General features: G+C 35.7%; 1 protein-coding gene across 4 annotated transcripts in view; it reads left to right on the top strand.

Annotated features, from left to right (window-relative positions):
- The window catches only part of LOC149803300 (DNA polymerase subunit gamma-2, mitochondrial-like), a 66,846-nt gene that overhangs the window by 12,610 nt on the left and 34,676 nt on the right, over positions 1–19,560 (top strand). For all 4 annotated transcript variants that reach the window (XR_016420184.1, XR_016420185.1, XM_089953001.1 and 1 more), the window contains exons 4-5: positions 11,588–11,625; positions 19,286–19,403. Coding sequence is in view for 2 of the 4 variants with exons in the window: in XM_089953001.1 (XP_089809127.1) it covers positions 11,588–11,625; positions 19,286–19,403 (156 nt within the window). In the remaining 2 variants the exon portion in view is untranslated. The remainder of the gene's footprint in view (positions 1–11,587; positions 11,626–19,285; positions 19,404–19,560) is intronic.

Raw genomic sequence — 19,560 nt, 5'->3', positions numbered from 1 at the left:
TCAGATATTTTAATTGCATAACATGCAGACTTTACCTGGTTGCATAGGCACAATAAATACATGCACTACTAATCAATGGTCATACAGTTATTAAAAACCTTGGCCTAAGAAACACTTAAATCTCCAGCCATTTTGCAATTTGGTGGTTTGGCACCCTTTTCATTGAAATACAAAGACTAAATCAACACCTTTTACATTTAATGATCGTCTTTGCCCAATAACTGTTAGCTGAACAAGTGTTGAATAATAGTCAAGACCTTTCTTTTCTCTTGAGTCAGTGTTGGTTTTAAATATTCAAACTTGAACATAACTGGAGTGGATACATCAGTGAATACCACTGCACCATTGTAAAAACAATCCTGGAGTTTGCACCTGGTACTGCAGTCAGCACTTTGGCATTTTCACATGCTAATGCTATAACACGTAACTGACCTCAAGTTGGTACTGGTACATCAGGGTAGTTCCAGCTATCAATGTAATTATTATAATTTAGGGTATACGAGGATATGGTAAAGCTCTTGTGACAGATATTTGATGACAAGCAAGACAAACTTATCATCAGTGATAGCATCAGCTGTAAGTTGGTCCAACACTGATCATGTATTGTAAATCCTGCAACCTCATCAAAGCTGTCAGAATCCATCAAATATATAATAAATTGATTCTTAAACACAAAGACAAAAGACAATTAAGTACCAGTATGCATAGATATGAAACACTTCAAACTGAATTTCATCAATGGCTATCTACGAAATTGCTATTATATACATAAAAGATTTTGGAAGGCCGGTATTGGGTTCATTATGTATTATTTCTTGTGGACCATGCTGCCTATTTAAATTGCTGTTATTTGACTTCATTCACAATCAGATATCTAAGTACAGTAGAGACTCGCATGCCATTAAGATGTTGGATTTAGGTTTATCAAAACCATTTACATCTTCAAAAATAATTTGACTGGTTGCTATTTTACTAGTATCAGTTAGTTCCTCTTTGCTGCTCAGAAGTTTTAGGTATGTTGCAAATGAACTTACCACATGTGGCGGTGAGTGTCCACGAGTGATTTCCTTTTTGCATGTATTGTTTTATAGCAATATTAGCTGTACCAACATTGTTTTGGATAAATGCAACCAGCACCCTGCTGTCTCTGATTCCACCATTGTCATTGAGGTCAATCAGATTCTTTACCACAAACTCGCCTTTGAACTTGACAATAATATCTTGATTATGTACATTAGACTGGTTTGATCTTCAAAAATCACAAGCTCACATGGATCTACTCCAGCAACAACACAACTGGTGAACTCTGACAAATCTTCTTTGGTGGCAAATCAGGTCAGTTCCACATCAGCACCATCAAGCTGAGTAATGTCCGTAATGTTAAAAGACATTGTTGTATAATATCTCATGTACATTAAAATCAATGTGTTTGTGGGGTCAGTTGTGGATGACCACATATGGGACCATCCAACCATGCTTGTACTGGCATAGTCAAATGAAATGGTTGTTGTTTGCCATACTTAATAAATAATTAGCAACGCCAACTGGTGGTGCAAGTTAATACGAGTCAAAATACATTGAGGTGTTACAACGTATGTGACCCAATGAATGTCAGGGTCTGCTGATAAATCCAGATTGATGATACAAGTTTACATGTGCAAGACACAACTGACACAAGTTCATCTAGTAGAAAAGCAAGAAACACCATTTGATCGATTTTTCCATTGTGGGTAAATCAAGATTTAACACTTGAGAAAGTTTGCTTTCATCAACAGCATGATCTTATGTGACCAGATAATCAAATACCTTTGCCTGGGGTATTAAATGACTCATATCTGGCAATTGATGGCCTCATCCTTCTTTTATACAGCCATCATTTGCATTTTTCCAAGTCATTCCTGATGTAGTTCTGACAACCCCTAATTCTGCAGCTTTTGCAACCACTGGTGCCACTGCTGCCAATAATGCTGGAATCGGTGCAATAATTGGAATTATCCCATCAGTCTTTTGCATTTGTGCCACCTCTGACATGGATAATTTTATTGTCACTGGTACGTTTGTGTTTGGCTGCATTAAGGTGAGAGAGCTGAGTATAGGTCAGCCACACAGGAATATTTCCAGTCAATTTTGCTGGAAAAAGTTTCATTGTGACCCCACAATTATTTTTGATTGTTTTATTTTCACAAGTTGATTTAAAGTAAAGCTGACACTAACTTAATGATTGGACATTATTAATAAAAATAAGTAACATTTTCATTTATGAATTTTCCACAGATGCATCAGTGACCCTCATGAGACCACCAGCACCCTCCAACAACAGTATCTTGTCCGAAAGTATGACAGCATAACATCTATAGTCACCACCAGCGTTGTCTACATGTGCATGAAAAGTAATAAAAAAATTGGGTACGGTGTCATGAAGTCATTTTGGGAAAGCTGCAAATCAGTCAGCGTTTTGATGCCAGTCCATATAAAACCACAGACTGTGATATACAGTGGAACCCCGCTATAACGCGCCCCGCCATAACGCGAATTCGGATATAGCGCGGTCGTAGCATGGCTCCCGAAATTTCGTATATTCATTCACACATGGAGAAAAAAAATTTGGAGAAAAGTAAAAAAAACAAAACAAGAAATTAACTTCATTTTGGGCATGAGATTAGTTGTGACTTTTAAAATAATATGATCGTGGCATGGTTCCTGAAATTTGAAATTCATTTACGTGTATTTTTATCGGACCATGAAAATATTTGTTTAACGTACGAGAAATAGTGTGTAAAACGTTTATTATAATTTGGTGGAAGAATTCGCGTATGACTTTTAATAATAAACGATCGGAACTTAACAATTTATCCAGGTTCTTTAAGTGATTTTGGAGAAGTGATCATGTATGAATTCTAAAATAATACGATATATATAACGTACGAGAAATAGTGTGTACAACGCTTGGCTTCTGAAATTTATCAATTTGAACAGGTTGTGGTGAAGCTCCGTATTCTACTTTAGAAGAGAAAACTGGTTTCATTAGGTTTTTGAATTGTTAAGCCGAAGTAAACATTATCGGAAGTGTTACTTATTACGGATCCATGAGTAAAGCCAGTAAATCGTCTTTGTGATTGTCTTCCATGAATTCTGTATACAGTCGTTGCTCAAACAATAGCCGACATGGGCTTCTTATTTAACTGCAATCACAGCCAAGCAGCAGACAAAGCTGTGGTTGATACAAGAGTCGCACAATTTAATAAACATCAAAGGACGAAAGCCGCCAACATGTATGCTGTGCTTGGCGGTGTGATCAAACAACAAACAGTTGAAAGTAAATAATATCCACTTTATTATCTGTAAATTAAAAGGGTATGAAATTGTACATCCGTTCAGCTTAATTTTGTTTTATATAAAAAGTGATTCGTAACCATTGCAGGCCTTCATTACTTAGTTATCGAGCTTTATCTGTGTACGTTGTTTGCTTATATAAAAAAATATTTTACTGTTATGGAAAAGCAAGTTCAAAAACGCAAGTCGTTTTCTGCTAAAGAGAAACTGTATGCCCTAGATCAACTAAAGAAGGGCAAACAACAAACTCAGCTTGCCAGAGATCTAGGAATCAGCGAGTCCACTTTGAGAGGGTGGAAAACAGATGAAGGAAAGCTCCGTAGTCTGCCCAACATTCTTGAAGAGGAAACTGTTTTACAGCATGAAAGGGTTAAGTTAGCTAATGACAATGTCCTAGATTCAGCTTTGTACCAATGGTTTGTACAAGCTCGCTCAGAAGGTGTTCCAATTTCTGGCCCAATTCTGAAAGCCCAAGCAGAGAAATTTGATCGCCGTATCAATGGAGATGATTCCAAATTTAAGGCGAGTAATGGCTGGCTAGACAGATTCAAGAAAAGGCACGCTATCAGCCAAGTTCTTGTGTCTGGGGAAATCCGCTCCGCTGACAAAGAGGCTGCCAATTCCTACCCGATTGGGCTTAAAAAGTTGCTGGAGGACGGTTGCTACACAGCCGACCAAGTTTACAACTGCGATGAGACTGGTTTATGTTATAAAATGTTACCCGATCGCACCCTTGCAACCAAGACTGACAGTCACAAACGAGAAGGTTTCAAGAAGAGGAAGGACAGAGTGACTCTCTTATTTTGTGTTAACAAGTCTGGCAGCCACAAAGTCAGACCTCTGATGATTGGAAAATTGAAAGCTCCCAGATGTTTTCATCATGTAAATATGAAGGCACTTCCATTTCAGTACGCTAACAGCAAGAATGCTTGGATGAATAGCTCCATATTTGACGACTGGTTTCACAAAACATTCGTTCCAGATGTTCGGGCTCATTTACGAAAACTCAAGCTGGAGGAAAAAGCTCTCCTCCTGCTGGATAATTGCCCTGCCCACCCCCCCAGCGGAAAATCTTGTCAGCAGTGATGGCAAGATCAAAGTTTCGTACCTCCCGAAAAACACTACGTCAGAAATCCAGCCACTTGACCAAGGCATAATTTCCATATTTAAACAAAATTATCGCCGTGAAATGATAAAGGGAATGGTAGCAGATAATAACGCATCCGTCGACACATCATTGGCATTGCTCAACTTAAAAGAAGTATGTCACCTTGGAGGTAAAGCCTGGGATGCTATCACTGCACGCTGCATTGAACGATGCTGGATAAAGGGTCTTGGGCCAGCTTTTACGCCCTCGACACAAAATGATAGTGACGATGAGCTTGAATTTACAGGATTCACTGAAGACGACGTACATTTAGCAGAAGAAGCACTCAAAAAATACGAGCACAGTCATCATGATATCCTTAACTGGTATTCAGTAGATGACATCTGCCCTATATACGAACACATATCAGATGACGAAATTGTTACAAATGTCAGCAGGAAGAATGAAGCTGCACAATCAGAACCTGAAACCAGTGATGATAATGATAACGATGACGATGGCACCCCAACTCCCCAACCAAAAGTGTCTGAAGCAGTAGTACATTTAGAAGCAAGTTTAAGGTGGCTGGAAACACAAGATGTTGACAGCGTCAAAGTCCTTCAATTAAGAAATATTCTTGACTTTGCTAGAACCCAACAGTTCGCGGCAAAGAAGCAAACGTCATTGGATATATTTTTCAAGAAATGATGAAATTTAAATTTGGAACCACACTGACTTTGCACTTTGCGCAACATTAATTTAGCAGTTTTCACATGTTTCTTTTGATGTTCACAAAATCTGAAATAAAAGTTATTTGCACGCTGAAATCATGCGTTGATTGTTAATTATTCTTGCAGTTGTCGCACATGATACAATTTTAGCGGTATGAAATTTGTACAGACACCGTATGTAGACCCGGGAATAGCTGCATGCAATGACCGTACGATATCAGACGGCAAGTAAATGGTTTCAATATTTTGTTCATCCTATATTTTACACGACGAATTCAGACTATTACAAAATTATTGAATATTTTAAATCTGTACGATTTTCAATGAAATTACATCCATTATGGATGAACTGCATGCCACGACGGCACGGTAGCATATGGTGTTGATACACTTTTCATGATATAGCGATAGTCTGGTATTATCGGTCAATCTGTATTATCGTTCAAACAAATAAAAATTAGTAAATGTTTTTAATGCACAGTAATAACCTATAAATATATTAGCCATCGATTATTTTGAATATATCTTAATTAATGCATTCCAGTTAATATTCATCTGATGATAAGCCGACTTTTGATCATTGTACATGTATACACGTATATGTTCTCGGAAAAAAAAGTTAAATATTGTAAAACCCCGCATTAACGCGACCCCGCTTTTAACGCGATCCGATTTTATGGACCCCGATCATCGCGTTATAGCGGGGTTCCACTGACACATAAACAGAGAGGAATTTTGCATCAAAATCATAATGAGGCTCCACGAAGTTGCCCTTGGCGCTGAGCAAATCCACCATTGAAAGGGCTGTTAGGGTCCACAACTACAGCTTGTACATCTGCATCAATAGCAGGATTGGTGTGTGATTTAGACTGCCCAGCTGAGTATTGTTGAGAATTCACGTTATCAAATGTATCCTTGAGAAACATCATTGTCCTGTGTTCTCGTGTAATCATCGCTGCATCTGGCAATCATTGTGGCCACATCAACATTGTCCAAAATGGATTTTTCATGCACTGTTAAACAATACTATGATGCCATTGTTAACAAATCCCACTGTGGCATTGGCAGGATAATTGGTACCATCATTTTGTACCATTTTGCCCTCAATTTCCACAAATGTCTCACATGGAAGAAAAACCTAGATATGTCTTGCTCATTCAGTTGTGTTTTTAACTGATTGGAATACCTGGCTGGATGTGAGTCATGCTGGAAATCTCTTGCTTCGATCCACCAGCAGTGGCACTCCCATGTCAAATGCATGTTCAAATACCTTTTTAAACTGAACCATTGCATCAACTTCTAGTGTCCACTTATACCTTTTTGATTTTCTTTAATACCACTTCAAGGCATCTTAAATGTAAATCCACTTCCATGTCAGATTTGCAACCATGCAGTCTGACAATCAGCGCTGAGTGGCCTCATTAATGACCTTACTATCTGTAGGTAGTCAATGGTAATGTAACTGGAACCATCTTGAACAGTGTTAAGTGGCGCTGTATTCAATCTCAAAGCATCTGAGCCACCTGCAAGCCCAGTTGTTTCACGTGATCCACAGAAGCACTTGTAAAACTGTCTACAACATACATTTTACTTGCTTAGCATTAGCAATATGTGGATCACATGATTATAAGGTTTTGAGTGCTTTTGGTACACTTGCAGATAATCCATGAATGACATCACTGAGCCCAGTTCTGTAATATGTCATGTACATGGGTTTTCTAAAATAAACTACATGAATGGGTTTCACATATTCACACACAAGTGTTGTTGTTATTATAAAATGTCAAGTCAATCTCTAATGTGCAGTTGTATTGTCAATGTTTCACCACACAGATCCACCATGTGACCACCTTGATTCACAACGGAAAAATCTATCTGTATTAGCCAATTATTATGGCATAGCAGTTACACAGGTGCTGCAGGCATAATAGATATCAAATTGCTTGGTTCTATGGTTGGTGAAAACCCAAACAGTATGTAACCTTAAACATCTATGCCTGTTGTTTCAGACCTGCTTTTTACAACTACAGCAGATGGCATTAAAATTATTAATTGCATTATTGAGGTATGTTATGTATATTTGATTTAATTTATATTTGATTTAATTTAATTGTTTGTTTGTTTTAATTTTTTTAATTCCATTACATGTTATAGTAATGTAATTTTGCTTACTGGAATTTTATATTTTCCAGAAAATAGTTTGACCATGCCTTTTTTTTTCATAAAAACTAGTTCTGACTTTGATGCAGAATCAGTAAGAGTTGAAGTAAACAAGTTCTTTTTTTTAATTCATTCTTAGTGTGGTGGAATTGAGGCTGTACTGGGTGTAGGTGACTTTACACATGTGAATAGCCTCTTTTTCGAAATTCTGAATTTACCGAAATTGCACAGTAGTCAAATTTATTAGTGATGTAATGAGAAATAATTTTAGTTGGGCTTTTAAGCACTTCATTATCAAGGTGGTGTTTTTTCTGTTGTGACCAGTTGTAGTTTAATACTTTAATTTTTCTTCAAATTATTTGGATTCTTAGAGATTAATTCTGTTCCCTGGGAACATTTAAGTGCTCAAGACCTACAGAATTTTTGGACAAAGATATTTATTGAAAATTTATTTGGAATTCAAAACATTATTATTTTCTGTGGATCAACAAAGAACTGTTGACACATCAATACTATACTGACTACAGTATATGCTATTGCCTTCCATTTTATTTTTGCCAGGACTCTAACTCAAATTCATTAGAATATTTTATTACTAGGATTTCTGAATTTTAATTCTTGGATTATTTTTGGATTTGACTCTTAAAACCATAAGTTCTTTTCCTGATATTTACCTTGTTTTACTAGGGATGAAAATTATTTGTTAAATTTTACAAAGTGTCTTGCCTTCATTTTTTTCTTGTTACTGTTTATGAGAGCCTAAACACATAACAGGTAATTCTCACAGTGTCAGGCTTGTTATGATATGCAGTGCTAGTGCAAGTCTCAAGTGTGCCTGAGTCACCAGCAGTCACAGTTGCAGAATGAGTCACACTGAATTCTGGTTTTGTAAATGAGATTATATTCATCAGAGTAATGCTTTGGGCTGTATTTACAAAACATGTTGCATTGAAACATAGATTTCATGCAGCACATGCACTTTCTCAGTTATGTCAGAACTCATCTTTGGTGTTGTATAAATCATAAATATCTTAAAGCATCAGTGCTTGATGTGTGTCTCTGTCCATAAGATCATTAGTGAGCATCCACCAACAAATTGATGTGGCTTCATTGATAACTTTGGTTGCATTGTTGCCTGCATGAACTGATCCTATCAGCATTTCCAATCCATCAGCAAGTTCTATCCTTTGTCTTTATCATTTTTCTTAATTAGCAATAAAACCATCATTTAATGATTATGCATTCAAAGTAATCAGTCCACTGTAAACAGTCTAATATGCAAACCTTTTTTTTTTTAATTTAGATTTTTATTAAAAATCACATATCTGTTTGAGAAGGAAACAAAAATCAATGTAAATTTTCTTTGTGAAATTTAAAATATCATTCTAAGAGCATGAACCTTGGTAACAGCCCCGTTTTGCAATAATGTGCCAATACAGTAAAGGTCCATGCTGGCAATAATGTACCCATAAAATAAAGTCCCCTTCCGGCAATAATGTACCCATAAAATAAAGTCCCCTTCTGGCAATAATGTACCCATAAAATAAAGTCCCCTTCTGGCAATAATGTACCCATACAATAAAGTCCCCTTCTGGCAATAATGTACCCATACAATAAAGGCCCTTTCTGGCAATAATGTGCCCATACAATAAAGTCCCCTTCTGGCAATAATGTACCCATACAATAAAGGCCCTTTCTGGAATAATGTGCCCATACAGTAAGAAATGTGCTTATGTTCCCTACTTCAGTAAGAAATGTCTGGCTGAATTACTGAAATTCATTGTCTACTTCTGTATTTATTACTCCATTCAGAACATGCCATATACTGTATACTCAGATATAAGTCAAGTATAAGTGTAAACTACATAGATCCAGATCTGCCGCCACACATAATGTGCTGCTGCAAGCACTGTGTAGTTTGTTAGGAGCAGTCAATAAAACAAACAAGATATTGTTTTTGTTTGCAATTGGACTTGATTTATAAATTAGTATATATAGTAATTATTACTGAAATACAGCCTGTCAATTAATGAAGATTGTTTCATGTTCATTCATATATATTTTTTCTAATTAGATTTTGTTTGGAATTTATGATGTGTTCACTTCCAGTTTTGCAGGAATCGTTGTCCTTTAGAGATCACTTTTCAGGTTCACGATGAGTTTCTTGTAACTTGTGTGGCCGATTACATAGAATTAATTTTGCTGATATTTTGCAAGCCATTCCTGCATAGGTTTTTCAGCAACTTCAAAATTGCTTTTCTTCTGATGAGTTGTGTTCCATAGTTGCATCCATAAATATACTGTTTTCAGCTATCACACTTTTGCAACTTTTCAAAATATTTTTATCAAACTAGATTGCTGTCATGATGAGTTTGATTTGCCTGAAAAGCATGTGAGACATAAGGATAACTTTTCTGACATAGCATCAGCATCATCATGCATTTAGAACAGTTTCCATGACACTTTTTGTACTGTATGTACAGTAATTAAACTTTATGCTTATATTTAACTTGAAAGTTATACTATACATTGGGAAAATTAGGTCATAGTGTCTTTCTTTAATGTTCTAGTGATTACAGTAAGTATTTGCATTTTGCCTAGTTTCTCGAACACTTTTTTAGGTAATATTATGACTCTAAGGTCTAAAGAGAAGTAATAGAAAAGTGTGAAAACCAACATATTTTTAAAAAATTCAACATATTAATTTCCCCAGAATACAAAAGTGAAAATTTAAAAAAGAACATATATTAATGAGAATTAAATCCCAAATAGTTCTAAGGTTTTATCACCAGTCCTAATGAATAAAGTTCTAATTAAACTCCAGTGGTATTCAAAATAAGATCCAGTGCTAAAGGTGTTGATGTGCCTGTAGTGGCTGGTGCCATGGTAATGTGACAACAGTGTTTTGAAGAATCACAGTGATATAATCTAAGATGTCCTTGTTTGAATTCACTATTTATTTCAAGTTAATGTCTCCGTCCAAGATTATTATTGAACACTTAATTCCAGAGAGTAATAATTTCAATAAATAATTTTATCCCAAATCAAATACTGAACACAACGATAAGACTGATTTGGCAAAAAGATATTAAAACAACAATTAATACTTTTTCTAGATAAACAAGATTATAAAGCCCTTCACTTGACCAAAGTCACAGTTAGCTTTTTCTGTAAATACTGTATCTTAATGGAATTTTCCATTCTAGAACAATCTGTTACTAAAATTAGAATATAGTAAACATCAGGCAGAACTGGCATTTCATGGGGAATTTTCCATTCTAGAACAATCTGTTACTAAAATTAGAATATAGTAAACATCGGGCAGAACTGGCATTTCATGGGGAATTTTCCATTCACGAACAAACTGTTACTAAAATTAGAATGTAGTAAACATCAGGCAGAACTTGCATTTCATGGGGAATTTTCCATTCTAGAACAATCTCTTACTAAAATTATGATATAGAATATAGTAAACATCAGGCAGAACTGGCATTTCATGGGGAATTTTTGAAGATCAGGACCTTGATAAACATGCTATTTACAAAATCAAAATCAATGATACTAGTCAGGTAGAAAATTAACTTGATAATGGACAAAGTCAGCAATAAAATACAATTTTGCATTAAACATATTGATGGGAAAATAACAAGTTTAATGCAGATTAAATATACGTAACAATAAAGTCTTGAAACTTGAGAGGTATGTTCATCTTGCTGGGTACTATTCACCACAGGCAAAAGTAGTTCTTTTCTTGCCCCTGTGATAATGTTAAATGTTTGCAATTGGCTTTCTGTTTCTGACACTGTCCTATTTACAATCCCAAAAACCTTATGGGTTAATTTGTCTTGGAGGGTACTACTATGTGTAAATGTAGCTCACAGTAACCTAGTCTTCTTGCTCCAGTGGCTTTGAAAGTTTGTGAAGCAAGTCACATTGGACTGGCACGACATAGTATATTTATGTTATTCATAAGTAACTTCATAAATCCGCATGTTTATTTTGTGGTACATTTGTAAACTTAGATTTGCATTTCTGTTTTTTTCCTGTTTTCTAATATCATATAACATTGGTCATATCACTTCAATCTCATTGTTTAACACTTGATATTCTTTATATTATTATTAATCGGGATGCTTGAAGCCTCCATATTTACCATATAAGAATGAAAATATTACATTTATAATGTACGTAATTGGAATATGAAGCCTTACACATATAATACTTTTTCAGTCACTGTTCATTTAACTACTTATACTATTTCTGTTCTTTTTTATAGATGTTGGAGTCCTCAAGCAAGTGAGAATATGAACAATGGTAATTCTTTGTCAGATTTGCTGTCTAAATGTGCCTTAGGTTGTAACATCTGTCTTTCAACTTGACTTCACAGTTTGCTGTCTAAATATGTCTTAGGTTGTAATGTCTTCAACTTGACTTCCGAGTTTGCTGTCTAAATGTGTCTTGAGTTATAACATCTGTCTTTCAACTTCACAGTTTGCTGTCTAAATGTGTCTTAGGTTGTAACATCTGTCTTTCAACTTGACTTCCCAGTTTGCTGTCTAAATGTGTCTTAGGTTGCAACTGCCTTTCAACTTGACTTCCCAGTTTGCTGTCTAAATGTCTTAGGTTGCAACATCTGTCTTTCAACTTGACTTCCCAGTTTGCTGTCTAAATGTGTCTTAGGTTGTAATGTCTTCAACTTGACTTCCGAGTTTGCTGTCTAAATGTGTCTTGAGTTATAACATCTGTCTTTCAACTTCACAGTTTGCTGTCTAAATGTGTCTTAGGTTGTAACATCTGTCTTTCAACTTGACTTCCCAGTTTGCTGTCTAAATGTGTCTTAGGTTGCAACTGCCTTTCAACTTGACTTCCGAGTTTGCTGTCTAAATGTGTCTTAGGTTGTAATGTCTTCAACTTGACTTCCCAGTTTGCTGTCTAAATGTGTCTTAGGTTGTAATGTCTTCAACTTGACTTCCCAGTTTGCTGTCTAAATGTGTCTTAGGTTGCAACTGCCTTTCAACTTGACTTCTGAGTTTGCTGTCTAAATGTGTCTTAGGTTGCAACATCTGTCTTTCAACTTGACTTCCCATTTTGCTGTCTAAATGTGTCTTAGGTTGCAACTGCCTTTCAACTTGACTTCACAGTTTGCTGTCGAAATGTGTCTTAGGTTGTAATGTCTTCAACTTGACTTCCTAGTTTGCTGTCTAAATGTGTCTTGAGTTATAACATCTGTCTTTCAACTTCACAGTTTGCTGTCTAAATGTGTCTTAGGTTGTAACATCTGTCTTTCAACTTGACTTCCCAGTTTGCTGTCTAAATGTGTCTTAGGTTGCAACTGCCTTTCAACTTGACTTCCCAGTTTGCTGTCTAAATGTCTTAGGTTGCAACATCTGTCTTTCAACTTGACTTCCCAGTTTGCTGTCTAAATGTGTCTTAGGTTGTAATGTCTTCAACTTGACTTCCGAGTTTGCTGTCTAAATGTGTCTTGAGTTATAACATCTGTCTTTCAACTTCACAGTTTGCTGTCTAAATGTGTCTTAGGTTGTAACATCTGTCTTTCAACTTGACTTCCCAGTTTGCTGTCTAAATGTGTCTTAGGTTGCAACTGCCTTTCAACTTGACTTCCGAGTTTGCTGTCTAAATGTGTCTTAGGTTGTAATGTCTTCAACTTGACTTCCCAGTTTGCTGTCTAAATGTGTCTTAGGTTGTAATGTCTTCAACTTGACTTCCCAGTTTGCTGTCTAAATGTGTCTTAGGTTGCAACTGCCTTTCAACTTGACTTCTGAGTTTGCTGTCTAAATGTGTCTTAGGTTGCAACATCTGTCTTTCAACTTGACTTCCCATTTTGCTGTCTAAATGTGTCTTAGGTTGCAACTGCCTTTCAACTTGACTTCACAGTTTGCTGTCTAAATGTGTCTTAGGTTGTAATGTCTTCAACTTGACTTCCCAGTTTGCTGTCTAAATGTGTCTTAGGTTGTAATGTCTTCAACTTGACTTCCGAGTTTGCTGTCTAAATGTGTCTTGAGTTATAACATCTGTCTTTCAACTTCACAGTTTGCTGTCTAAATGTGTCTTAGGTTGTAACATCTGTCTTTCAACTTGACTTCCCAGTTTGCTGTCTAAATGTGTCTTAGGTTGCAACTGCCTTTCAACTTGACTTCTGAGTTTGCTGTCTAAATGTGTCTTAGGTTGCAACATCTGTCTTTCAACTTGACTTCCCATTTTGCTGTCTAAATGTGTCTTAGGTTGCAACTGCCTTTCAACTTGACTTCACAGTTTGCTGTCTAAATGTGTCTTAGGTTGTAATGTCTTCAACTTGACTTCCCAGTTTGCTGTCTAAATGTGTCTTAGGTTGTAATGTCTTCAACTTGACTTCCGAGTTTGCTGTCTAAATGTGTCTTGAGTTATAACATCTGTCTTTCAACTTCACAGTTTGCTGTCTAAATGTGTCTTAGGTTGTAACATCTGTCTTTCAACTTGACTTCCCAGTTTGCTGTCTAAATGTGTCTTAGGTTGCAACTGCCTTTCAACTTGACTTCTGAGTTTGCTGTCTAAATGTGTCTTAGGTTGCAACATCTGTCTTTCAACTTGACTTCCCATTTTGCTGTCTAAATGTGTCTTAGGTTGCAACTGCCTTTCAACTTGACTTCACAGTTTGCTGTCGAAATGTGTCTTAGGTTGTAATGTCTTCAACTTGACTTCCTAGTTTGCTGTCTAAATGTGTCTTGAGTTATAACATCTGTCTTTCAACTTCACAGTTTGCTGTCTAAATGTGTCTTAGGTTGTAACATCTGTCTTTCAACTTGACTTCCCAGTTTGCTGTCTAAATGTGTCTTAGGTTGCAACTGCCTTTCAACTTGACTTCCCAGTTTGCTGTCTAAATGTCTTAGGTTGCAACATCTGTCTTTCAACTTGACTTCCCAGTTTGCTGTCTAAATGTGTCTTAGGTTGTAATGTCTTCAACTTGACTTCCGAGTTTGCTGTCTAAATGTGTCTTGAGTTATAACATCTGTCTTTCAACTTCACAGTTTGCTGTCTAAATGTGTCTTAGGTTGTAACATCTGTCTTTCAACTTGACTTCCCAGTTTGCTGTCTAAATGTGTCTTAGGTTGCAACTGCCTTTCAACTTGACTTCCGAGTTTGCTGTCTAAATGTGTCTTAGGTTGTAATGTCTTCAACTTGACTTCCCAGTTTGCTGTCTAAATGTGTCTTAGGTTGTAATGTCTTCAACTTGACTTCCCAGTTTGCTGTCTAAATGTGTCTTAGGTTGCAACTGCCTTTCAACTTGACTTCTGAGTTTGCTGTCTAAATGTGTCTTAGGTTGCAACATCTGTCTTTCAACTTGACTTCCCATTTTGCTGTCTAAATGTGTCTTAGGTTGCAACTGCCTTTCAACTTGACTTCACAGTTTGCTGTCGAAATGTGTCTTAGGTTGTAATGTCTTCAACTTGACTTCCTAGTTTGCTGTCTAAATGTGTCTTGAGTTATAACATCTGTCTTTCAATTTCACAGTTTGCTGTCTAAATGTGTCTTAGGTTGTAACATCTGTCTTTCAACTTGACTTCCCAGTTTGCTGTCTAAATGTGTCTTAGGTTGCAACTGCCTTTCAACTTGACTTCCCAGTTTGCTGTCTAAATGTCTTAGGTTGCAACATCTGTCTTTCAACTTGACTTCCCAGTTTGCTGTCTAAATGTGTCTTAGGTTGTAATGTCTTCAACTTGACTTCCGAGTTTGCTGTCTAAATGTGTCTTGAGTTATAACATCTGTCTTTCAACTTCACAGTTTGCTGTCTAAATGTGTCTTAGGTTGTAACATCTGTCTTTCAACTTGACTTCCCAGTTTGCTGTCTAAATGTGTCTTAGGTTGCAACTGCCTTTCAACTTGACTTCCGAGTTTGCTGTCTAAATGTGTCTTAGGTTGTAATGTCTTCAACTTGACTTCCCAGTTTGCTGTCTAAATGTGTCTTAGGTTGTAATGTCTTCAACTTGACTTCCCAGTTTGCTGTCTAAATGTGTCTTAGGTTGCAACTGCCTTTCAACTTGACTTCTGAGTTTGCTGTCTAAATGTGTCTTAGGTTGCAACATCTGTCTTTCAACTTGACTTCCCATTTTGCTGTCTAAATGTGTCTTAGGTTGCAACTGCCTTTCAACTTGACTTCACAGTTTGCTGTCTAAATGTGTCTTAGGTTGTAATGTCTTCAACTTGACTTCCCAGTTTGCTGTCTAAATGTGTCTTAGGTTGTAATGTCTTCAACTTGACTTCCGAGTTTGCTGTCTAAATGTGTCTTGAGTTATAACATCTGTCTTTCAACTTCACAGTTTGCTGTCTAAATGTGTCTTAGGTTGTAACATCTGTCTTTCAACTTGACTTCCCAGTTTGCTGTCTAAATGTGTCTTAGGTTGCAACTGCCTTTCAACTTGACTTCCCAGTTTGCTGTCTAAATGTGTCTTAGGTTGCAACATCTGTCTTTCAACTTGACTTCACAGTTTGCTGTCTAAATGTGTCTTAGGTTGTAATGTCTTCAACTTGACTTCCGAGTTTGCTGTCTAAATGTGTCTTGAGTTATAACATCTGTCTTTCAACTTCCCAGTTTGCTGTCTAAATGTGTCTTAGGTTGTAACATCTGTCTTTCAACTTGACTTCCGAGTTTGCTGTCTAAATGTGTCTTAGGTTGTAATGTCTTCAACTTGACTTCCCAGTTTGCTGTCTAAATGTGTCTTAGGTTGTAATGTCTTCAACTTGACTTCCCAGTTTGCTGTCTAAATGTGTCTTAGGTTGCAACTGCCTTTCAACTTGACTTCCGAGTTTGCTGTCTAAATGTGTCTTAGGTTGCAACATCTGTCTTTCAACTTGACTTCCCATTTTGCTGTCTAAATGTGTCTTAGGTTGCAACTGCCTTTCAACTTGACTTCACAGTTTGCTGTCTAAATGTGTCTTAGGTTGTAATGTCTTCAACTTGACTTCACAGTTTGCTGTCTAAATGTGTCTTAGGTTGTAATGTCTTCAACTTGACTTCCGAGTTTGCTGTCTAAATGTGTCGAGTTATAACATCTGTCTTTCAACTTCACAGTTTGCTGTCTAAATGTGTCTTAGGTTGTAATGTCTTCAACTTGACTTCACAGTTTGCTGTCTAAATGTGTCTTAGGTTGTAATGTCTTCAACTTGACTTCCGAGTTTGCTGTCTAAATGTGTCTTGAGTTATAACATCTGTCTTTCAACTTCACAGTTTGCTGTCTAAATGTGTCTTAGGTTGTAATGTCTGTCTTTCAACTTGACCTCACAGTTAGCTGTCTAAATGTGTGTAAGGTTATAATATCTGTATTTCACTGTAACTTCGAAAATATTCCAGGGAATGACATTTTTCAGTTTTGAATGTTGTTTGTTTTTAAACCTCTTTATATTTGTGCTGATTAATATTGCAAAAGTCAAAGCCTTCGAAGTACATTTTAAAATAGGTAACACTTTTCAAAATAATTTTAGGAGTTCTAAAATAAGATAGGCTGTGGTGTTCTGCATAAATATAATAAAGAAAACTGCAAATTAGGTTACTAGTAAGAAAAACTGTTTGATTGACTGGCTGTTATATACAAAAGAAGGCCAATATTGAGAACATGTTGGTTTGTCCAGACCAACCTGATTAGCACCTCACTACCCAAGGTAATTTATAACATGAACTGGTATCAGTGGTATCAGAATTTTTGTCTGCACATTATCTCATTCATTTAGGGGCTTTACTTTTCATTTTAAATCTTTTCATAACTTAATCAAGTATTTAAGGAAGCACATGCCATATGTAAAAACCATTCTAACAAATATAGTTAGTTCAAGTTCTTCTATGTGTTATTTTGGTGAAGTGATACAGTTATGATGTAAAAAGTCAGTTTGAATTAACTGCTTAATGAAAGAGATCCAGAAAAACACTAATAATCATGTATTGTAGTGCCCAGTATGAATGATGATCTTGTCTGTGCCCTTGATGTAAGTCTCAAGACAGGAAATTGTGTAGTTCTTTCATCCCATCACCTGTTCTTACTAGTAACTTATGCCCAATCTGGTTAAAATCATATATCCCCACTGTTATACATGAAGATCTGACAGCGACTGCTCAGGGGTCATGTTGTGGTAACCTATGTTATTACCATAATTGCTAATTGTATCAACCAGTCAGATGAAGTCTCATATCCTCACGTTTGGAGATAGAGCACTGTGGATGAAGAACATCAATTTGTTCATACCAGTTTGATTCACTTTAAGATTTTTGAAAGCTGCATTTCCATTGGCTAATTCAAAGGTCACCAGAACAAGATCCTTAAGTGCTCATCATCAGATCTTCATGTAGGACAGTAGAGATTCAATTTTAATCAGATTGTGCTCTATGTGTTTTGCAAGAGTTTTGTGTGGATTTCATGTGTTGCACATTAGACTTCAAAATCTATACAGGACTATTTCATAGTTGACATTTGTTTTTATTTTTGTTAAAAAAATTTTTAACCTGTCTTCACATGTTGGACTGCTTGACTGACAGGATCATGTAATGGTCAGTTTGATTGGATGAATTTAGGTAACCATATTTTTAAAAAACTGCCAATCAAAACATCAGCTAATTTCAGGTTTCGAACTACAGATAATATGACATTGTAGGTTATGCTATTAGGATCAGGTAATACTAGGGTATAAAAATCAACTTAGTGCAAAGGTATTCCCTATTGAGAATCAAAGGCTTGTGTTAATGCAGAATTCTTTCCATTCCATAAATTATATAAGCAAGATTACAAATGATACAATTTACAATACATGATGTATAAATTTCTATAGAATATTGTATTACAATTAGCAATACAACACATCTAGGAATAAAATGAATATTTTTTATTTATAATTGAATAAAAAGTATAAAATGAAAGTATTGCTCGAGTAAATATACAGTTGCCACTTATAAATAACTGCACATTGTTGTAATAAAGGATCAGAATTTCTGTATGCAGTTATTGATATTTACAAGTAATTGTGATTTTTGTTAAAGTAGTTTATTTTGCTTCAGTAAAAATGCATTTTTGTAAAAACTATGAGTTTGCAGAGAATCATATCACCAGTATTGTACATTATTTGATTGCATTTCATATATTAATGCCATTCTCAAAGTATGTTTGAAAAATATATTTTATATTTATAGCTTTTTATTTTTAAAAATGCCGTAACATACTTTTATCCCAAATAACTACCAGATTTAATTGCCAAGAGTTAAGAAATCCATGGTCTTAATGAAAACCTAATGAATTATAGTTTCATTTTGTATGAACACAAAGTGAATATGTAGACTACAAACTAAAACTTCATCTGTCAGCTTCACTTTTAAAGCTCATGGGCGATTTTGATCATAAGCAGGAGATAATGCATTTAATTAGGCCCTTATTGAAAAGAATTTGTATTGGACTACAATAAAGTAGGTAAAATCAACATGATGTAATGTTTGGGAGATAGTTAACATAGATTGTTGTCTCACAATGCTGCATAGTGAAATGGTCATTGGTTTGTTTTGAAGGCTACGTGAATGATGTCAGGCCCATATGGGCCTCTTGGTTTTAAAGTAACATTTTACATCATCCCATTTACAATACTTCCAATACTATTGTGATTTTAGTGAGAGATAAAGATAATAGAAAGGATACAGATGTAACTCTCAGTTCCAACTTTGTACTCCTGTGAATATTTTCATCCTACTTATGGGGATTTTATGATAGTATTACTGAAATTTAATAGTTGATATCTAGCAAATTCAGAATGCAGATTTAATTGTAGAAGACTATTACATGAAAAAAAAAATATTAACTTTTGGAAGAAAATGTGTGATGATTCTAAGATTTACAAGCTGGTTTTGTCAAATTTTTTGTAGATAAAGTTTTAGAGTTGTTGATAAAGACCCAATCAAATATTTATTTTACATCATGTCTTTGTTTATAATAGTCTAATTATTTAGGTTTCAGCTTTTTTCTGGAAGTATCTGAATTAAACAACAAGAGGCTACCATTTTCTATGATCTATGTGTCCAAGTTGACCACAACCACTCAGCCCTCTGAAGAAAGAATGTTGATTGAGTAAGTCACTTTTCTCTGGTTTTTAGCTCTACAGATCAGGAGATCTTAATAGGATGGTCTGTTTGTTTATCATATTTATGTGTTAGTACAAGTTTGTTATTGCTACTCCTCCTAAATTACTTGTAGGATTGCCATGAAACTTTACACACAGTTGTTC

This window comes from Sinohyriopsis cumingii, chromosome 3 (genome assembly GCF_028554795.1).
Source record: "Sinohyriopsis cumingii isolate HCF-2022 chromosome 3, ASM2855479v2, whole genome shotgun sequence".
NCBI classification, from domain to species: Eukaryota; Metazoa; Mollusca; class Bivalvia; order Unionida; family Unionidae; genus Sinohyriopsis; species Sinohyriopsis cumingii.
Note: the sequence above shows the minus strand (reverse complement) of the source record. Positions and strands in the feature narration are given on the sequence as shown.